Source organism: Salvia hispanica, chromosome 5 (genome assembly GCF_029641045.1).
Source record: "Salvia hispanica isolate PSC_SH4W2 chromosome 5, Shi_PSC_v1, whole genome shotgun sequence".
Classification (NCBI taxonomy): domain Eukaryota; kingdom Viridiplantae; phylum Streptophyta; class Magnoliopsida; order Lamiales; family Lamiaceae; genus Salvia; species Salvia hispanica.
The window spans coordinates 17968245-17986496 of NC_142696.1; the positions used below are offsets into that span (position 1 = coordinate 17968245).

The 18252-nt window shown below is 36.8% G+C and overlaps 3 protein-coding genes across 8 annotated transcripts; 1 reads left to right on the top strand and 2 right to left on the bottom strand.

Moving 5' to 3' along the window:
* Positions 1-2506: 2506 nt before the first annotated feature.
* LOC125187598 (protein indeterminate-domain 7-like) lies at positions 2507-4425 on the top strand. 2 transcript variants are annotated; one of them, XM_048084223.2, is made up of 4 exons: positions 2507-2826; positions 2962-3072; positions 3161-3557; positions 3639-4425. In XM_048084223.2, exons 2-4 carry the CDS (start codon positions 2964-2966, stop codon positions 4225-4227), a joined length of 1095 nt encoding a protein of 364 aa, XP_047940180.1. In that variant the 5' UTR covers positions 2507-2826; positions 2962-2963; the 3' UTR covers positions 4228-4425. The 2 variants fall into 2 exon arrangements, with proteins under 2 accessions (XP_047940180.1, XP_047940179.1); XM_048084222.2 differs by having other exon boundaries at positions 2508-2826; positions 2952-3072.
* Positions 4426-6143: 1718 nt separating this feature from the next.
* On the bottom strand, positions 6144-8986 carry LOC125191322 (uncharacterized). 5 transcript variants are annotated; one of them, XM_048088853.1, is made up of 3 exons: positions 8853-8916; positions 8439-8513; positions 6144-6572 (listed from the first exon to the last, which is right to left on the bottom strand). In XM_048088853.1, the coding sequence occupies exon 3, from the start codon at positions 6565-6567 to the stop codon at positions 6367-6369; it is 201 nt and encodes a 66-aa protein (XP_047944810.1). In that variant the 5' UTR covers positions 6568-6572; positions 8439-8513; positions 8853-8916; the 3' UTR covers positions 6144-6366. The 5 variants fall into 5 exon arrangements, with proteins under 5 accessions (XP_047944810.1, XP_047944809.1, XP_047944808.1 ...); XM_048088852.2 differs by lacking the exon at positions 8439-8513 and having other exon boundaries at positions 8853-8986; XM_048088851.2 differs by lacking the exon at positions 8439-8513 and having other exon boundaries at positions 6144-6600; positions 8853-8966.
* Positions 8987-11138: 2152 nt separating this feature from the next.
* Positions 11139-12155, bottom strand: LOC125186843 (Late embryogenesis abundant (LEA) hydroxyproline-rich glycoprotein family). Its single transcript, XM_048083309.2, has one exon. It carries the CDS (start codon positions 12089-12091, stop codon positions 11324-11326), a length of 768 nt encoding a protein of 255 aa, XP_047939266.1. The 5' UTR covers positions 12092-12155; the 3' UTR covers positions 11139-11323.
* Positions 12156-18252: the final 6097 nt, after the last annotated feature.

The following is an 18252-nucleotide window of genomic DNA, read 5'->3' on the forward strand; positions in this document are numbered from 1 at the left end:
GAAATGTGAGATCAATTTATCATTTATAGTAAAATTAAAATATAACTCTTATTATGAGACAGACATAAATGGTCAATCAGGACTCTTATTATGAGACGGAGTAGTATTTTTTAATTTTTATTTCACATATATTGATTCTTATTAATTAGAGAAATTAGACCAGTGGGCATGCCGCCGGTAGCCGTTCGAAGGTTGTTTTGGTAGATGCCAGCAAATCGGTTGAGCTGCTTCCTCAGCCACTCTCACTGTTTCTGGCATTGCTCTCCATCGTGCGGGTTCCCCTCTGGCGGTTTGAATTGGAGGTAGCTTCGGCTAATGCGCCACCACATTCTGTCGATGTGCTGGTTAGCCCCGACGTGGGATCCTCGACTACACCGACCCAGGCCTTCGCCAGTGCGACACACTCCCCTATACTCCAGATGGTCTTCTTTCTCCCGCCGGCTTCCCCCCCACCCCCTCGTCCCCTGTCCCACCCTCGTTCCTCGCACACGAGGACGAGGTAGTGCCCTTGCCCTTGGCTCTCCCCTGTCTCCGCGTCCTCCCTGCCGCCGGTTGCATCTCAGTGGAAGTCTCCCTGACCGAAGATAGTCCCAACTCCTCCAAAGAGAAAGTCTCGATGCCGGTGAACTGAGTCTCCAGAGGAGTTCTCTGAAGGGAATCACTAGACAATAAATCCATATATGGGCGATAGACATTGTCCCCAGGTGATTGGGGGACCCCCTCCCTGCTCTCCCCCCCAGCGGCAGGGGATCCCTGCATCATCCCGGGCATCATCATCCCGGCGGGCATTTGGGGCATCATCCCCAGCAACGCGGCACTCATCCTCGGCATTTGTTGCATTTGGGGCATCATCATCCCGGTAGTACCCGGGCATCATCCCCGTCATTTGGGGTTGTTGCATCATTGGCGTCATTTGGGGTTACTGCATCATTCCGGGCATCATCCTAGCCATCGGTGCACTTCCGACGACATTTCCCCCAACTCTAATGGGAAAAGTCGGCGTTTGTGACTCGCTTATGGCGGGGGAATCACTATCATGGTGCTCCATTTATCTTCAAAAGAAATGAAAGTAGAGAGAGAAACTCGTTAAAACAAGTTGTGCGGATGAAATGAAGTTCAACGAGCCGTATATATAGATTTTTTTAAAAAATATTTAATAAATTTCAAAATCGGGTCGTACGTTGGTCCTACGCAATGGCGGACGTCGCGCGGATATCCCGACGTCCTCACCGCACGTCCGCGTCCGTCATCTCATGCCCTTATGGTGGACGTTCCGCGCGGACGCTGGGCACGCTGGTCCGACGTCCGCCGGGGTGGATGCTCTAAGACACTTTCTTCTCAAATCTTTAAATCTTTCAAAGGCTTCATACGAGGTATAAAAAAAAATTTGAAAGAGTGAAATCACATAGGCAAAGGAGAGAGAAATAAATAATTTAGGTATTTACAAAAAATAGGTTGTAAAAAGTTAAAAATAAAAATAAAAAAGGAGCCAAAAATTTGGAAAGAGTGTAAAAAATACTCCAAAGATAATAAACTACTCCATCCGTTCCATAATAATGGAGGCATTTTTTTTCGGCACGGAGATTAAGAAAAATTATGTTAGGTGAGATAAGAAAAGGGAGAATAAAATGGAAAATGAAAAAAAGTGGAGAGATGAAGAGAGAAAAAAGTAAGAGCGAGGAAAACAGGTGCGGAAAAATGTGTTGACTTTTACTAAAAAGGGAAATGACTCTATTACTATGGAACGTACCAAAATGGCAAAACGACTCTATTATTATGGAACGGAGGGAGTAGTATTTCTCTAAATATTTCTAATGCTCCCTCGGTCCAAAAAAAAACTTGGACTATATGAGTTTTAATGAAAAATTAATAAAGTAAGTGAGAATGAGAAAAAAAATGGAAACTAAGAGATGTATGGATAAAAAAGTAGTAATACTAGTAAGTAAAGCAGGGGAGAGAGTAGAAAAAATGGTTAAAATTTAAGGGAGAAACTTTCTATTTTTAGAAATGTGAATACTTTTTTAGACAATCCAAAATAATAAAATAAGAATATTTGTTGAGATGGATGGAGTATGTAGTACTTCCTCCGTCCATAAGAAATAGAGCGCATTTATCATTTTTAGTCGTCCACAAAAAATAGAGCACATTCATTTATGAAAAGTTTTCAATAAAATAATAACTCTATATATCATTTTATTTACCACTTATGTCATTAGAATTAAAATTTCTCGTCATACACCGATTGTCCTATTTTTGGATGGAGGAAATATTAGTTTTACAAATTACTGCAGATATGACGGGAGACTTTATTTTCGTTCACCACTCCAAACTACTGCGGCCGGTGCAAAATGTCATAATCATTTGAATAAAGATAAAGGTGGAAATTTGAAGTGAAAAAACAAAAGTATAGACAAAAAGTGAACGTCAGTGTTTAGCCATAGGGCGGGCTGTATTTTGTTTTTTACCTTGGCCAAAGGTGGATGATTTTGCAGGGATTCTTTCTCGTCCACATCTCTTCCTCTCTCTATCTCTCTCCCCAAAAAGATACACAAATATATGCAGAGAAAGAAAAGTAATTCCATGTGTTGGTAGATGATTTTATGTGCTTGCTCTTACATGCATGCCTATAATTAGATATCCTTGTTTTATCAAGAAAAAGGCATTGATCAAATGATGGTGAATTAGTGTCTGTGCAGACAGGTTTCCTTCATCTCTCTCTAGAAATTCAGATTGTCTTTTGCTGTAAATCCAAGTGAAGCAAGAAGAACAAGCCATCATCCAGAGAAGACAGTCACCATTTTTCACCTACTTTACTGCCTTTTCTAGGTTTGTACTTTGTAGTATATTTTTATTCCTTATATCTCAAATATCTTTCATAACTAAGAAAAATAAAATAGATCTAGTAAGTGATGTTACAATTTACAAGTTGAAATTTGATGATTCAATGGCAGTAAATTGAAGGTATGGAAGAAAATATGTCAAATTTGACATGTGAAGCAAGCTTATCTTCAAACAGCAGCAATCTCACTCAACAGCCAACCAAGAAAAGGAGAAATCAGCCAGGCCATCCAGGTAATTAATTAATTAATTAACTAGCTACATTGAAATTGAATATTCTTATTTTGTTACTACTATTATTAACTTAGATCTGTATGTGTAGAGCCTGGAGCAGAAGTAATAGCTCTATCACCAAGAAGCCTTATGGCAACAAACAGATTTGTGTGTGATGTATGCAACAAAGGGTTCAAGAGAGATCAAAACCTGCAGCTTCACAGGAGAGGCCACAATCTTCCATGGAAGCTGAAGCAGAAATCGAAGAATGAAGCTGGAAGGAAAGTGTATATCTGCCCGGAAATCGGGTGCGTTCATCACGATCCGTCGAGGGCGCTGGGCGATCTTACCGGAATCAAGAAGCATTTCTACAGAAAACACGGCGAGAAGAAGTGGAAGTGCGAGAAATGCTCCAAGAAATACGCAGTTCAGTCCGATTGGAAAGCGCATTCCAAAATTTGCGGAACGCGAGAGTATAGATGCGAATGCGGAACCCTCTTCTCCAGGTAGGGTTTTGTGATACTGAAAGTCAGCAGTTTAACTTATAATATGTTTTGTGATGTCAACTGATATTAATTAATGTGCAGAAGAGATAGTTTTGTGACACATAGAGCCTTTTGCGACGCGCTGTCGCAAGAGGCTGGTGGATCCAATCCTCTATCCATCAACATAAACAAGCAGGAAATCCCGGCATGGCTATCTTCTATAAATCCGAGCAGTAGCATTTGGCCCGGTGCCTACCACCACCAGCAGCCATCGCACTTCTCGGACACCGTGTTACTACAAAAAGCCGCTCAATTGGGTGCAAAATCCAGCTCCCAACAATTCCCATCCCCATTCACTACACCACACCAAATAGGTCACGTGACCCCTATCCTGACTGATGGTTTTGGGCAGTCACGTGACCAGATTGTCCACAGCTTGGCTTCATACGAAGATAAAGCCGCCTCCACCACTCCTCTAGCTCATGATCAGATGATGATGATGATGATGAACAAGAACAATGTTGCTGGCTTCCATCAAGGAAGCGATGATCATGTGTTCGCGGGCGGGTTCAATGGCACGAGGGATTTCTTAGGATTAAGGCCATTGTCGCAAAACGACATTCTAAGCCTAACTGGTTTTGACAGCTGCATCAATAGTAATTCTTGTGATCAAAACCCGAAATATTGGTAAGGTAACATGTTGGTGCGGTCCAGTTCGAGTTTGTCATCACGGATCGATAGTAGTATATGTCCTACTATGGCCCTCCAATGCTCAAGTCAATTTTTGCTCATTGGTTTTGGATCATTTTTTGTCAAAACTTGAAACCCTATACATGAGTGTTTTTGGGGCTCATTCATGCTTATTTTACTAACTCAATTATTGCTGCAATTGTTATGCTTTCAGATTTATAAATTTTACGACCACCTTTGTTTAAGTTTAACTATGCTTTTATAGAACAAAAGTCAATTAGCTCTTCGAGCATAAGCAAGTTCTTTTATGGACTACTTACTAGTTTCTTTTATATTTATTTTTTAGATTTAGTAATATTTTTTACCCTAAGTTGATAAGATGAAATAGGAGATTGCAATTTGATGGTCTCTCGTGATTGGAGCATATAATTTTACTTCTATCTTGATGCACTTTTTCCTGTATTGATTGCATGATTTTGGAATGTTTTATTTAAATAAACAAAACCTCAAAAGGGAATCGAACCATTTCAAGATGGTGACACACAATGACACAAATCTTGTTCATGGAAAGTTAACAAGATATATATGTCTCATAACGAAAGTTCGTATTGAGACATCTCTCGCATAGAATATTATGGGAATCAAGAAAATTCTTGAATTTATAGACACAATATTTTTTTTTGCATACAATAGTAGACGAATTTTTAGTGTTAACTTTTATTGTTCATCGTTCAGTAAAGGTGACTATTGGAAAATAATAGGTGAAATAGTGGTTGAAACACAAAAAGCATAGGATTCTTTTCTTTCATGAGAAAAAGATTCTTGAAAATATGTAAGAAAAAATTAAAAATAAAAATAATATAGTTTGATTTTGCTATTTATATGCACAAACAAAAGAGATGGGAGATGCTGTTTTATTCCTGCTTTGCAACTAGTAGTGGAATGTGGATTAATTCGAGACTGGATCAGTTCTGTCTCTCCCTTTTCCGCATACAATAATGTAGCAGCGTGCTAAATGAGAAAAATTATTCTAATCTCTCTAACTAATTACTGTTAATAGGTAAAAATGACCACTTAGCTAAGTTATTACTCTCTCCGTCCCTGAAAAGTATGAACATTTGATTCGAAACGGGTTTTAATACTTGGTAAAATAAGAGAGAAAGAGATATATAAAAGGTAAAATAAGCAGTGTTAGTGGAAAGTGGAGTCTACATCGTTCATAGCGTAATGTACTCCATAAGAAAATTAGAAAGTTCATACTTTTCAGAGACGGACTAAAAAAAAATAGTTCATACTTTAAAGAGAGGGAAAGAGTATGAAAATACTTTAAAGAGAGGGAAAGAGTATGAAAATTGCCGTTATGCCTTAAAAACCCTTACATGTTAATTAATACGTTTGTTTGTTCTTTTGCTAAAATGCTTGTATATACACTTTTAAAACAAGTACTTCCATATAAAATGGGTAGTTATAATTTTAAATATTGTGTTAGGCTTGAAGGGATTTCTTTCATTTTACACGTGAAGCTCCTGACATTATTGGACAGCTGCCCTTCAAAATTATGGATTCCAAACTTAGTAAATAAAGTATGGCCATGGCACGAATATTTAACTACATAATAAATATCGTGGCTATGAAAAATTACTTTTGAGAGTCCATTTGGTCATTGCTAAATACATACAAACGGAATTGGTGAATTTGTAAATAATATTGTATCAATGTCAGTGGACTATTGGTATGCCCGATAGTATTGGCCACTATGCTAATAATTTCACGAAAATTGTGCTAACTGATAAGTACCTGCATTTTGCATATGAATTTTTCATGTGAAAATTCGTCAAGAAAGTTTGTTTGATGTGGGGATGTTACATGGAAATAGGCGTCTTCGACAAGAAAAAAGGAAAAATTCCAAATCCAAAGTTCCAAACAGTCTCAGTCAAAGAGTATTTAAAGAGGGTTTAATCGATTCATTTACATCCCTAGCTGCCGTCTTCGGACGGAGAGACAGTGAAGTTTTTAGTAAAATACAAAATTTCTTCACATGTTTGTTTATGCCTCAGCAGATTACAACAACCTATCACTAATGGCTGCCAGGGGCCATTATGCTACATTTATTGCCAAAAAAAATTGCATAACGTGCAAATCATTTTGGAGACTGTTCTGAAGAATCCTTGACCTCCTGCTTCGACCCGGAAACAGCTGCGGTTGCTGCGGCACTCACGGCAGCAGCTGCAGCGCCAAGCTTCACTCCACCAGCAGCTTTCATCGCACCTCCGATTTTAGCAAATGCAGCTATTCCTCCTACGAGTATAGCGCGCAATGCAACTGTTGGTTTCACCGACATGATATCTGCGATGACGACCTTAAAATCAGTTACCTGAAAGAATTTATGAGTGGACATGAAGAATGCTAAATGTGCACAGGAAAAGATCACAAGGGGCCTCTACTTTAGATAATATTAGATTGACAATATATGTTAACATTTGAAGAATTTGAACGCACAAGCTCAAAATTATTATATATCCATCAAAGTTATGGTGGATAAGCATATATTATGCTAGGATTTTTTATCTATCTACACTATCACCTAAAGTATTAAAAAGAAAAACCTTAATTTAGAGCTATTTCCACAAATGTGCAAAAGTAGTATAAAAGTGCAGGTTTATAAACTTCAGATAATGAATTTCACAAAGATGCAAATTCTAGCTTTAGGCTGAAATGTCCATCAAAATACAGGAATTGTTCAAGAATGCAAAAAACTCAAGTTATACTTGATATGTTAGAATCAATAAAGTAGAAGCCAAAACAGGCTGATCAGGCTCTCTTTAACCAACAAGAACTTAATTGGTTTGTAGTAATACGTTGGATTATCACAGTATGGGAGCTAACAGATACAAAAAGATTCATTTAATTCAACATCATAAACTTCCATAGGAGCAATACGAATCAAGTTTAGCAGATAACACATTAGGTAACTTACCAGGAGTCTTTGTTCCCATAAATAATGCTTGGTATGATGGAATGGAATGAGGGTGGAATGGAATGGAGATAGGAATGAAATGTCAATTTCCTTGGATTTCCTTTGCATTTTCATCCATTCACTCATTCATTCCATCACACCAAGCAAATGAATAGAATGGAAGTAGGAATCACATTCCATTCCACCATTCCATTCCATCATACCAAGAAGCTCCTAAATGTTTAAATGGCGGGAAGTAGTTAAAGCAACCAAAATGCATGCAAGGATATATAAGGATCTACTACTTTCAAAGAGGATAGGTCATTGTTGTGGGCTTGGGTCTTAACTACTTAATCAGATGATGCAAGGCTTGCTTTGACCAATACTCTCCTCATATATTCAGATGTTCAACATATGCAAAAAAAAAATTACATTATTCTAGGGGTCACAACGAGCTACATGCCACCTCTATCCTCTGACTGCCAAACTATCCTAATCCCAATACCGAACACATTTATACAAACAAAGTCAAGCATCCACTCATCAAACTGGAGTTTCTAAACAAACTCTTACTCCAACACTAAAACAAGCTTCAAATCATCCGAACAAACAACTAAGTCTATCGTCTTCCAAAATTAGTTATTTCTAAATTCCACTCAATCCAATCATGTAGCACTACTTTTTTTGTTATTGTTTGTTTTCTGTATACAATTACAAAAGCAAGCATACGATTTCTCTCACTAAAGACCGCCTCCGAGAGGGCGAGATGGCATAATTGCATTGACTTGCAGTGTAACATTCTAAAGAAAGATGTTACGTTTTAATCATTTCAATCCACCAAATACAGAGCCGCACCTTCATTGCAAATATGCTGCAGGATTATGTAAAAATACTTCCAAAATTCAACTAGAATACAGAATTGAAAGCTTACAACATTCAATTACTAAAACATCATGTCGAAGTATGATTTTACAAATCAGATTCATAAAAGTAAAAGTACGCTTGGCCTAAAGCATCCAAAATCCCCAAAACAATACATCAGAATGGTAAAGTAACTCAATGCAGATAACATTCATACGAATCCACTCGTCAAAACAGAGTTTGTAATCAACTCCTACACTAAAATAAGCTTCAAATCATCCAAACAAAGAACGAAATCAGTTTATTTCTGAACTCCACTCAATCCAATCATGTACTGTTTTTGTTATTGTTTCCTGTATACCAAATAATCAATGAATAAATCCAAATCCCCTTACTCGTGCAAGCATATGATTTCTCTCACTAATGACCTTCACCGAGAGGGCATAATTGCATAGACTTGCAGCAGGATTCTGTAAAAAATTCTTCTAAAATTCAACTCGAATACAAACTCGAAAGCTTACAACATTCATTTTTTAGAAAAAAACGATCAACATGTATGATTTTACAAATCAGATTCATAAAAGTAAAAGTATGATGTTCCTAAATCATCCAAAATCCCCAAAACAAAATATCAGAAATGGTAAAGTAATACAATGCGCGCGCACACACACAAACAGACGCCCAAATTCATGATCGGAAGATATTGAAAATTAAAGCCTTAACATTGGACACAATAAAAAAGCTGAAAAATCAAATGAATAAACAGCCAAAAGAAAGAAAGATAAGGAAGAATAATCGGCGAATCTAACCTTAATTTAATAAGTTGAGGATGTTGTCAACGGAGGCTCTCTTCAGCTTCTTCGCTTGCACTAGTGTGTTTATGTCTAATCGAGCTGCGACGACGCCGTATAGACCGTTGGGCTTGGGCTCAGTTGGGAGAATTTGCTCTAGCTCATAATTGGGCTTTGTATTATTCACTTTTACTTTGCTACATGCAATATTATTCACGTGTGTTTTCTGTAATTCACATTTTAAGATCATTCTAACCAAAAAATAAATAAATAAAATAAAGATCAAATATCAAATATATTATGGTTTTATTCAAGGATTCCAGGCTAAAAGTCCATTTCACCTAATCCGAAAAATCAAAAAAGTAAATCAATATTTGAAATTTGGTGCACTTTGTGGCTCTCTCGTCAATCGTCATGCTGCTTCTCTCTTCCGCCAATTTTGAGTTTATGTAACGATTTTGGTATCGTACCAAGCATACCGCTAATCGGTAATGTCTTTCAAACTTTACAAATGTGACTTTTTGCTAATGTACAAAAGGATACTAGTACTTGGTAATGTATCGTGATTTAGTCACACGAACTTTAAATAGTATTGCTAAGAACATTCTCCGGGTTCATTCATGCAAACGTTACTGACTACATTTGTACTCGTTACCATATACTCCCTCTGTCCGCGAATAGGAGTCCCGTTTTTTCATTTTAGTCCGTCGGCGAATAGGAGTTCCGTTTCACTTTTACTATAAATGATAATAGGGTCTCACCTTCCACTAACTCATTTCACTCACATCTCATTTAAAACTAATATATACAAAGTGGAGTCTCTATTCCACTAACTTTTTTCCATCCACTTTTCTTAACATTTCATAAAACATGTGCCACCGAGAAATAGGACTCCTAATGGGGGACGGAGTGAGTAATTATTTTTATTAATTCTAATTACCGTGCGGAGCATATTGTAGTCGGTCAGCTATAGTCAAACTTCCCAAATTTGTTTTTGCGACATATTTTTGGTGAGCAAGTAAAGTTTTCACTTTTCAGTGATGGGTTGATTTATATATGGCGAGACTAGAAATCAAATATTTGAAAATTAGAATATAAAATAAAAAACCGAATTCGTGGTGACGTGATGAAGAAATGGAATCCGAAGAGAAGACGAAGAAGCAAGCCTGCGCGGCGTGCAGGTGCCCCGGCGACTGCATCTTGGCTCCCTACTTCCCCTATGAAACCCACTGGAACCACTTCCTCAATGCCTACCTCCTCTTCGGCACCAACAACATCACCAGCGTCGCCCCGCCCCACAGGAACATCATCTTCCATTCCAACGCCCGCGCAGCCGACCCTGTCCGCGGCATCATAAGCGACCTCCAGCGCCAGATCGATCATGCCGAGGCCGAGCTCGCCACCTCGCTCTCTTCACCCACAACCAGGCGCCCAACTCGGATGCTGCTCATGACATTCACTGGTTTCATCAAAATCTTGATTCTTCATCATCAACATTTGAATACCAATTTGATTGCCATCCACATATTTTACCAAGCTTTGCTAATTTGCTATAGATCAAATTGTAGTAGTACATTTTTCATTTTAGTTTTCTTCTGTGCCATTTCATTCATTACAACATTTCAAATGAATTATTAGGAATGTTTTCAAAAATATTCAAACAAAATCCCTATTGTATCTGGTGTCTTTCGTCTCATTTTTATATACTTGCACTGTTACTAAATATTGAAATTCTTTCTTTTTTTTTATGTGTTTCCTAAAGATTAAAAAAAAATTCACTTCAAAAAATAGATTTTCACAATCCATTAATACTAACTCCACTATTTTTTCTATCATTCTCTCTAACTTTGCATTAAAACACGTGTATCGTTTTCAAAGTTTCTATCTTTAAAAAACGGATGAGTACTACTATTATCACATTCACTTATATGGAGTACATAAATATGTACATACATGTTGCTGCAGCAATTAATAGTGTGGTATTTTGACGGAAAATTGGGCAGTTTATTGAACATATTAACGACGAAAATTAGTTAAGCTGCTGCATGCGGCCAATTTTGGCCTTGCAAACAACGATGACATAGAAAATTTACTCTCCTAAAAAGAAAACTAATAGTGGAATTTATAAATAGGTATGGCCAAAAAAAATTTCGCTCCCTAAATACTCTCCTAAAAGAAAAAATATGCGATTTACTCCAAGGTAAGCAAATCATACTCCATTTAACTATAAAAAAATTGTACTACACAGTACTCCTACAATAGAAGTAGAACAATTTTTCAAAAAAGGAAAATAATCTACATATATATCAAATCCAACAATGCAAATTCATTTAATCAAACCCACAAAAGCAGTATGTAAAATTCCTATAAATGTAGATTCAAAACGGCAAAAACAACATATAAATGTAGATTCAAAAAATTTATAAAAGTATTGAACAACAACAAAAAAATTCAGTATATATTTTGTCACACTTTTATGCATGTAGTGATCAGAAAGTCCATTTGATGATCTTAATTCTGGGATCAACTTTGCACTTTGCTTTGGAAGTCGTTGCAAGCGACGCCGTTTTGCCACTAGGAATTGTGATCCTAATCCCCTCGCACGTAACCCTGATTTCCACCTTTTTGGTTTTGATCTTCCCAATTTTGACCTTCACCTTCGTATCCAGCTGAATCTTCAGCGGCAAATTCCTGCTCTTCACGCTCGATTTCAGCGCCGTCGTGTCGGCGGCGGCGTCGATCGGAGAGTTCGAGCTCCCGATCGAGGCTCTCAGCGTCGTCACGTTCCTCTTGCCGTGCGCGAACGCCGCAATCGATCCGTCGCCGATGTCGACGCCGCCGGAGAGGATGCGGATCGAGGTTTTGTCGTAGAAGAAGGCGATGTCGCTGTTGCGATTGCGCGCGATGATGGTGGCGTTGAAGGCGGAGGTCACGGCGGTGTCGGTGAGGTTGAATCTGGCGAGCTGGAGCGAGGAGACGGAGAAGGACGGGCGCTGGGGGCGGTAGACGACGTAGAACACGGCGGCGGCGGCGGCGGCGAGGAGGAGGAGGAGGATGATTAGGAGAGTCGTCCAGAGGCAGATGGAGCAGCAGCAGCTCCGGCGGTGGCCTCGCCGCGGCGGCCGAGGGCGGTAGGCCGGCCGATTCGCGTTGTAGAGCTGTGCTTTGGTCGCCGGAAATGTAGGTTTGGCTACGCCGTTGGCGGCGGGGCCACCGTTGGCGGTGGGCTTCGCTGCTGGATATACTCTGTCTGTCATGTGGAGAGAGAATAATTTTTTTTCGGTTTTGGATGAATATAAGAAGACGGATTGAGAGCAACCTACTAAGTCTGTAATCTACGGAGCAGTTCGGTTTACAAGATTAAACCGAAGATTGTATTCCGTGTGTTAAGTTCATAAGATTCAATTTTATAACTAAATTCTAGATAGATAATTATGAAATAATTAGTTATAACTAATTAAATTAATCTTAAAATTCAATCCTATATATAATATCTATCTAATTTATCTATATTCCAAATCTATCTAATTTATCTATATTCCAATTTTTGCAATCGCCTATAAAAGTAGTCGTATACATTTTTCCTAAAATATTACTGTATTCAAATATTACAACATTGTATCTGTAAATGATTCTCTATGATAGATTACTAATTGTATAAATCAGAGTATAAGATTAATGAGCGTATGATACGTCTAGATTTAAATTGGGGTCAATTTTCATTTCCTAGTTAATGAATATTTCTACTATATTTAAATGAGCATAAAATTTATTAGGAAAAGTGTGTACTATTTGAAACGTGAGACCAACTAATAGGAATATTTGTAGATGAATATAAAAGGATGCATCCAGCTCACCAACGGTGGGGGTCCACTTTCTTTGGAGTAAGATTTTAAATTTTAATAGTATTGTGAATCGGATAATGATTCATTTCTTGGGATGAGGTTGAAACATACACATTCCAAAATTCCAAATATTGTGATTTTCACCACACGCACATAAAATAAAAGAACATTAAATTGAGATGTTCATCCACTATAGATTACCAAAATACAAATTAATCACCTTCATTAAAGATTAATACGTGAACTAATATAACACCCTTTCATGATTTTAATTGATTTCCTACTAAATTAGATGACTTGTTTAAGTGGACTCCCCTCGTCAACTTCAATTTTCGTGCCTGTCTCTTTGTCTGATTCAATCATTCAAATGCATATATTTATTTATTTAATTCTAGTCAAGAAGATTCCCAACACATACAAATAAGTTTGCACCAAAACTTGACAAAATTTACCCAATAAAATAAAATAAATCAGATAGGTATGCAACTATGCACCAAATCTTCGTTTGCCCGTATTTTCTCGTCTCATTTTGTGGATTTTACTAATATTTTTAAATTTGTTAAATATGTACATATTATCTAAATCAAAATTATCTAGTACTACTATCACTTATAATAATTGCAATAATGTTGTCAAACAGTTAAAGTAAAGTAAAACAAGTGCAAAATCATATTGCACGATCATATTTAATCTGTTTGTAGTACGTTCAAACTCAAATTAAGGAGTATATCAATTGGATCATATTTAAATGATTTTATTTTATTACAACATGCATAACTCAAATTTACAAGGAATGCTTTGAAACGAAAACAATGAAAGGTTAGCCGTAACTAATGAAAGCGAAAGAGTAACCCTGCACCCTCCCTCACCTAATTATTTGCTTGCCGTTTATCCAAACCAAATAGTAACAATCTATAGCAATTTCAATTAGAAGCTAATATAAATAGGTTAATTATATTTTACTAATATTCAATCTATTACAAATTATATAGCTGAGTTTCAAATGAATTTTTTTATCATGAGAATCTCTTTGAATCTACAAATTAAGGGAAGAACTTTAATGCGTGCGCACACAATTCATTAACGATCAATTAGTGTATTCATTAAGAACACAAATAATCACGCGTATGAAAAGATAGTAAATTCTAAGAACATGAATTCCACATATAAAAATTAATTATCCTTGTGATTCTCTAAAAAACGAATATGCCTAAGCAACTTCTCCACCTGAATGTTCTTGTACTAAGTGTAGATCTTATGATCTATTCCAAAAAAATATCAAAGGTTTTAATTACTCCATTCTACTATACGTGAAATATTTCTTTTAGATACACTTTTTTAAGGAGTGAAATGAATTAGAGAGAGAAAGTAGGATAGATGATAAAGTAAAAGAAAGATAGAGTATTATGTTTTGGGAAATTGGTCTCTAAAATCATGAACTTTACCTAAAATTTGGTATTTCCCATAAACTTTGAAATTGGTATATAATATCACGAACTTTGCATTTTGTTTGGTATTTCCCAAACTCACTCAAATAAGATGTTTTCATCAAAATCTTATTTAACGTAGGCAACCGTGATATGTTTTATAATATTTTGAACCACTTTTTAAGTTCATAACATGTAGGATAAAAAGTTACGTTGAAAATCACGTTGATTTAATTGTGTGAATTATGATGAAAAAGTCTCGTAAGTTAGTCAAATATAGTAATAGATATCCGTGGGAAATACCAAACAAAATGCAAAGTTCGTGATATTATATACCAATTTCAAAGTTCATGGGAAATACCAAATTTTAGACAAAGTTCATGATTTTAGAGATCAATTTCCCTTATTTTTTATCATAAAAGTAAATGTATCACTTATAGTGGGACGATCTATGATGGACTGACGGTATAAAATTTAATGTATAATTCCAAATAATAATAATAAAAACTAAAAAAGATCGCATTATTTGTATATATACATTAGTGACAATAATAATAATAATAATAATAATAATAATAATAATAATAATAATAATAATAATAATAAATTAATAATAATAATAATAATAATTCAATATTAATAGTATGAGTAGTAAATTTGTTGTGTATACGTGTATATATTTATAGTACTAAATACTAATCATTTCTAAAAATGTAATGTGTACTTTTTTAATTATCTATATGTTTATAGGGGAGCACTAGGGTGCCCCCTTATTTAGAGTCACAACGTACATTCAATTTGGTGCTGCCATGTGGCACAAAATATGCAATATTTTAAACATAAAAATGCAATCTAGTTGTATATGCATTTCTGCAGATTGCATTTTAGTTGTAGGTAAATTGCATTTTATAGTGTTGAGTTTTGCATTTTCACATAAATTGCATTTTATATTGTTAAGTTTTGCATTTTCACGTATATAAATGCAATCCGTCTATATATAAAATGCAAATTAAACAGTCAATATCTAAAATGCAAAACTTAACAATAAAAAATGCAATCTGCATATAACAAAAATGCAATCGGCCGAAATTCATTTATAACTTCTAGAAATATATATTGCATTTTAGTGTTTACAATATTGCATTTTTTGTGCCACATGACCGCACCAGATTGGATGCACGTTGTAACTTTAAAATTAGTTGTTATACTAGTACATCCCTATGTTTATATAAATTAAAACTTTAAAAATATATATACCGTGACATTTGAATTCTTAAAATATCTACGAATTTAGATTAAATAAGCTCTGAAGGACTTGGGGATAAAATGAAAAAAAATAAGTTGAGAAAAATCTAAAATGTGATTAATGATTTTCCAAAGAATTGTGGTGATATTTATTAAAGTTTAGGGACCTAAAACGTACGAACTTCATTTTCCAGAAACCGATTTTGAAGTTCACTCAATTATTTAGTTTGAGCTATTTTTTTTATCACGGACTTTTATGTGAAATTGTTTTACTATAAAAATTGATTGAGATTAAAATGTATACACATGTCTAATGTCATACTCCCTTCGTCCCTCTGTAGTAGAGACGTTTCACTTTGAACACTTATTATATGATACTTTCTCCGTCTCACAAAAATATGCACTCTTTCCTTTTTAGTTTGTCCCACAGAAACACACTTTCTAATTTTGAAACTCTTTTATCTCTAATGAGATGAGACTCATTCTCCATTAACATTACTTTATTTACTTTTTCTCTCTACCTCTCTCTTACTTTACCAATTTTGTATTAAAACTCGTGTCGAACCCAAAGTGCATATTCTTTGGGGACGAAGGGAGTAATAAATAGTTAAAGTGGAGAGAGTTAAGTAAAAGAGAGAATAATATAAAGAATAGTCTTCTCTATATTATTCTCTCTTATTTTACTTTTTTTCTTAATTTAATTACTTATTATTATTATTATCATTTTTCAAAAATAAGTGCTAAAAATAAAACGCCTCAATTGCACATGGAGTACTATTTAGAGCATCCCCATCCGTACTCTTATTTAAGAGCACGGAGGTGGGCCCCGACTCACTTTTACTCTTTGTCCTTAGCTAAGAGCACAACACTCACATCCGTGCTCTTCCGCAAGAACAAGCTCAAGAGTCCCACCATTCTATTATTCAATTTAAATACTTCAATTACTAAAAACATTTCTACAATATAAAAATACATTAAAAAATAAAAATTACAGAATTTAAATCCAAAAAAATAGAAATTGCGTAATTAAAATCCTAAAAAATAAAAATTACATAATTAAAATCCTAGAAAACAAAAAAAATACACAATTAAATTCATAAAATTAAAAAGACCCACTACTCGTTGCCGAATTTCATCCAAATGTGTTTGATTAGGTCTTTTTGTAGCTCAATGTGTGTTCTTGTATCGCGCATTGTGTGTCTTGTGTCGATCCTCTCGTTCACCGTCGTATGCACGCCTTGGCGTGGGGGAGACCTAGCAGTTGAGCTTCCGGCTTCATCCTCATCGTTTAAGTTAGCCGCCCTCGGACCTTCGTCGGCTATAATCATGTTGTGTAAGATAATACCCGTGTACATGATGTCGGCGATATTCTTAACGTACCACAGCCGAGACGGGGCCTTCACAACGTTGAATCGGCCTTGAAGGACCCCAAAAGCTCTTTCGACATCTTTCCGAGCAGACTCTTGACGCTCCCTAAAAAGAATTTGTCTCGTGTCTTGCAGATTGCTGAAAGTCTTCACGAAAGTCGACCACCTTGGGTAGATACCATCGGCGAGATAGTAACTCATGTGGCATGCATTTCCGTTGACGGTGAAGTCGATCATCGGAGCTACACCATTCAAAACATCATCGAAGAGTGGTGTAGAATAGAGTACGTTCAAGTCGTTGTTGGATCCGGCAACACCGAAATATGCATGCCAAATTCATAGGCGGTAGTCGGCGACCGCTTCAAGGATAAGCGTTGGGTCGCCGCCTTTGTGGCCGCTTAAGTATTGTCCCCTCCAAGCAGTCGGGCAATTCTTCCACTTCCAATGCATGCAGTCAATGCTGCCTAGCATACCGGGAAAACCGTGGACTGTTTCGTGAAGATGAAGCAACCGTTGACAATCTTCGGTGGTGGGTGCCCGAAGGAATTCCTCGCTGAAAGCAGAACGAACGCCGTCGCAAAAATTATGAGGCACAGGATTCCAGTTGACTCACCCACATGCAAATACTCGTCGAAGAGTAGCAAGTTGTCGGATGGCACAAGACACTTTTGCAAAGCCGAGAGACTTTGCCGACCGGTTGCGTCTACACCTGATTGAAAGTATTCAACACGGGCGGACAATGTGTTGGACAATACGCATAAACAACCGTTTTGACATGCGAAAACAACGCCGAAAGTAATCTTCTGGAAATCGCGGCTGGTCGGAAAAATAGTCGGCAACGAGCCTTTCGTGGGCTCCCTCCCGATCACGATGGATGTAGCGGCCTCGAGTTGGTCGAGGAGGAGGGGCGGGGGTATTGGTGGCGACATAGACTTCATAGGCGGCACGATATTGTTCCTGGTATTCTTGTTCTTCGCGCTCCGCTTCTGCAATGAGATCGGTGAAATCCATTTTTGAATTTTTTAGAGGTTTGAGTGAGATAGGAAGATGTAGATGATTAGTATTAAAATATATGAATAAGAGATAATTTGATGTGAAAAGTGGATGATGAATGTGTGTATTTATAGATGATTTTGGGATAAAGAAAAGAAATTCAAAAATTTCAAAAAAATGTCCATAAACGGCTATATTTTTTGAGAATCCAATTATTTTTTAATATTAATTTCGAATTTTTTTAAAATAAAAAATAAAAAATCAAATTTGCCAACGAAGCCAGCGGCGGAGGGAGGTGGGGTCGGCCGACCCCACCGCCTTCCCCCGAGAACAGCCAGAAAAATCCTCCCAAGAGTCCCCGACCCCACGCCTCCGAAATTCTGCCCTTGATTTGATGCGGGAACGAGTCACCCCGCTATGGCTCATGTTGTCCCTGCCCAGATTTCTTGTCTGCGCGTGACTGCTTATGAATCTGTGAGAATGAGAGACGGATAATTGGAGAAGAAGACAGCATTTGGGCTTGGGCCCTTTACAATTAATT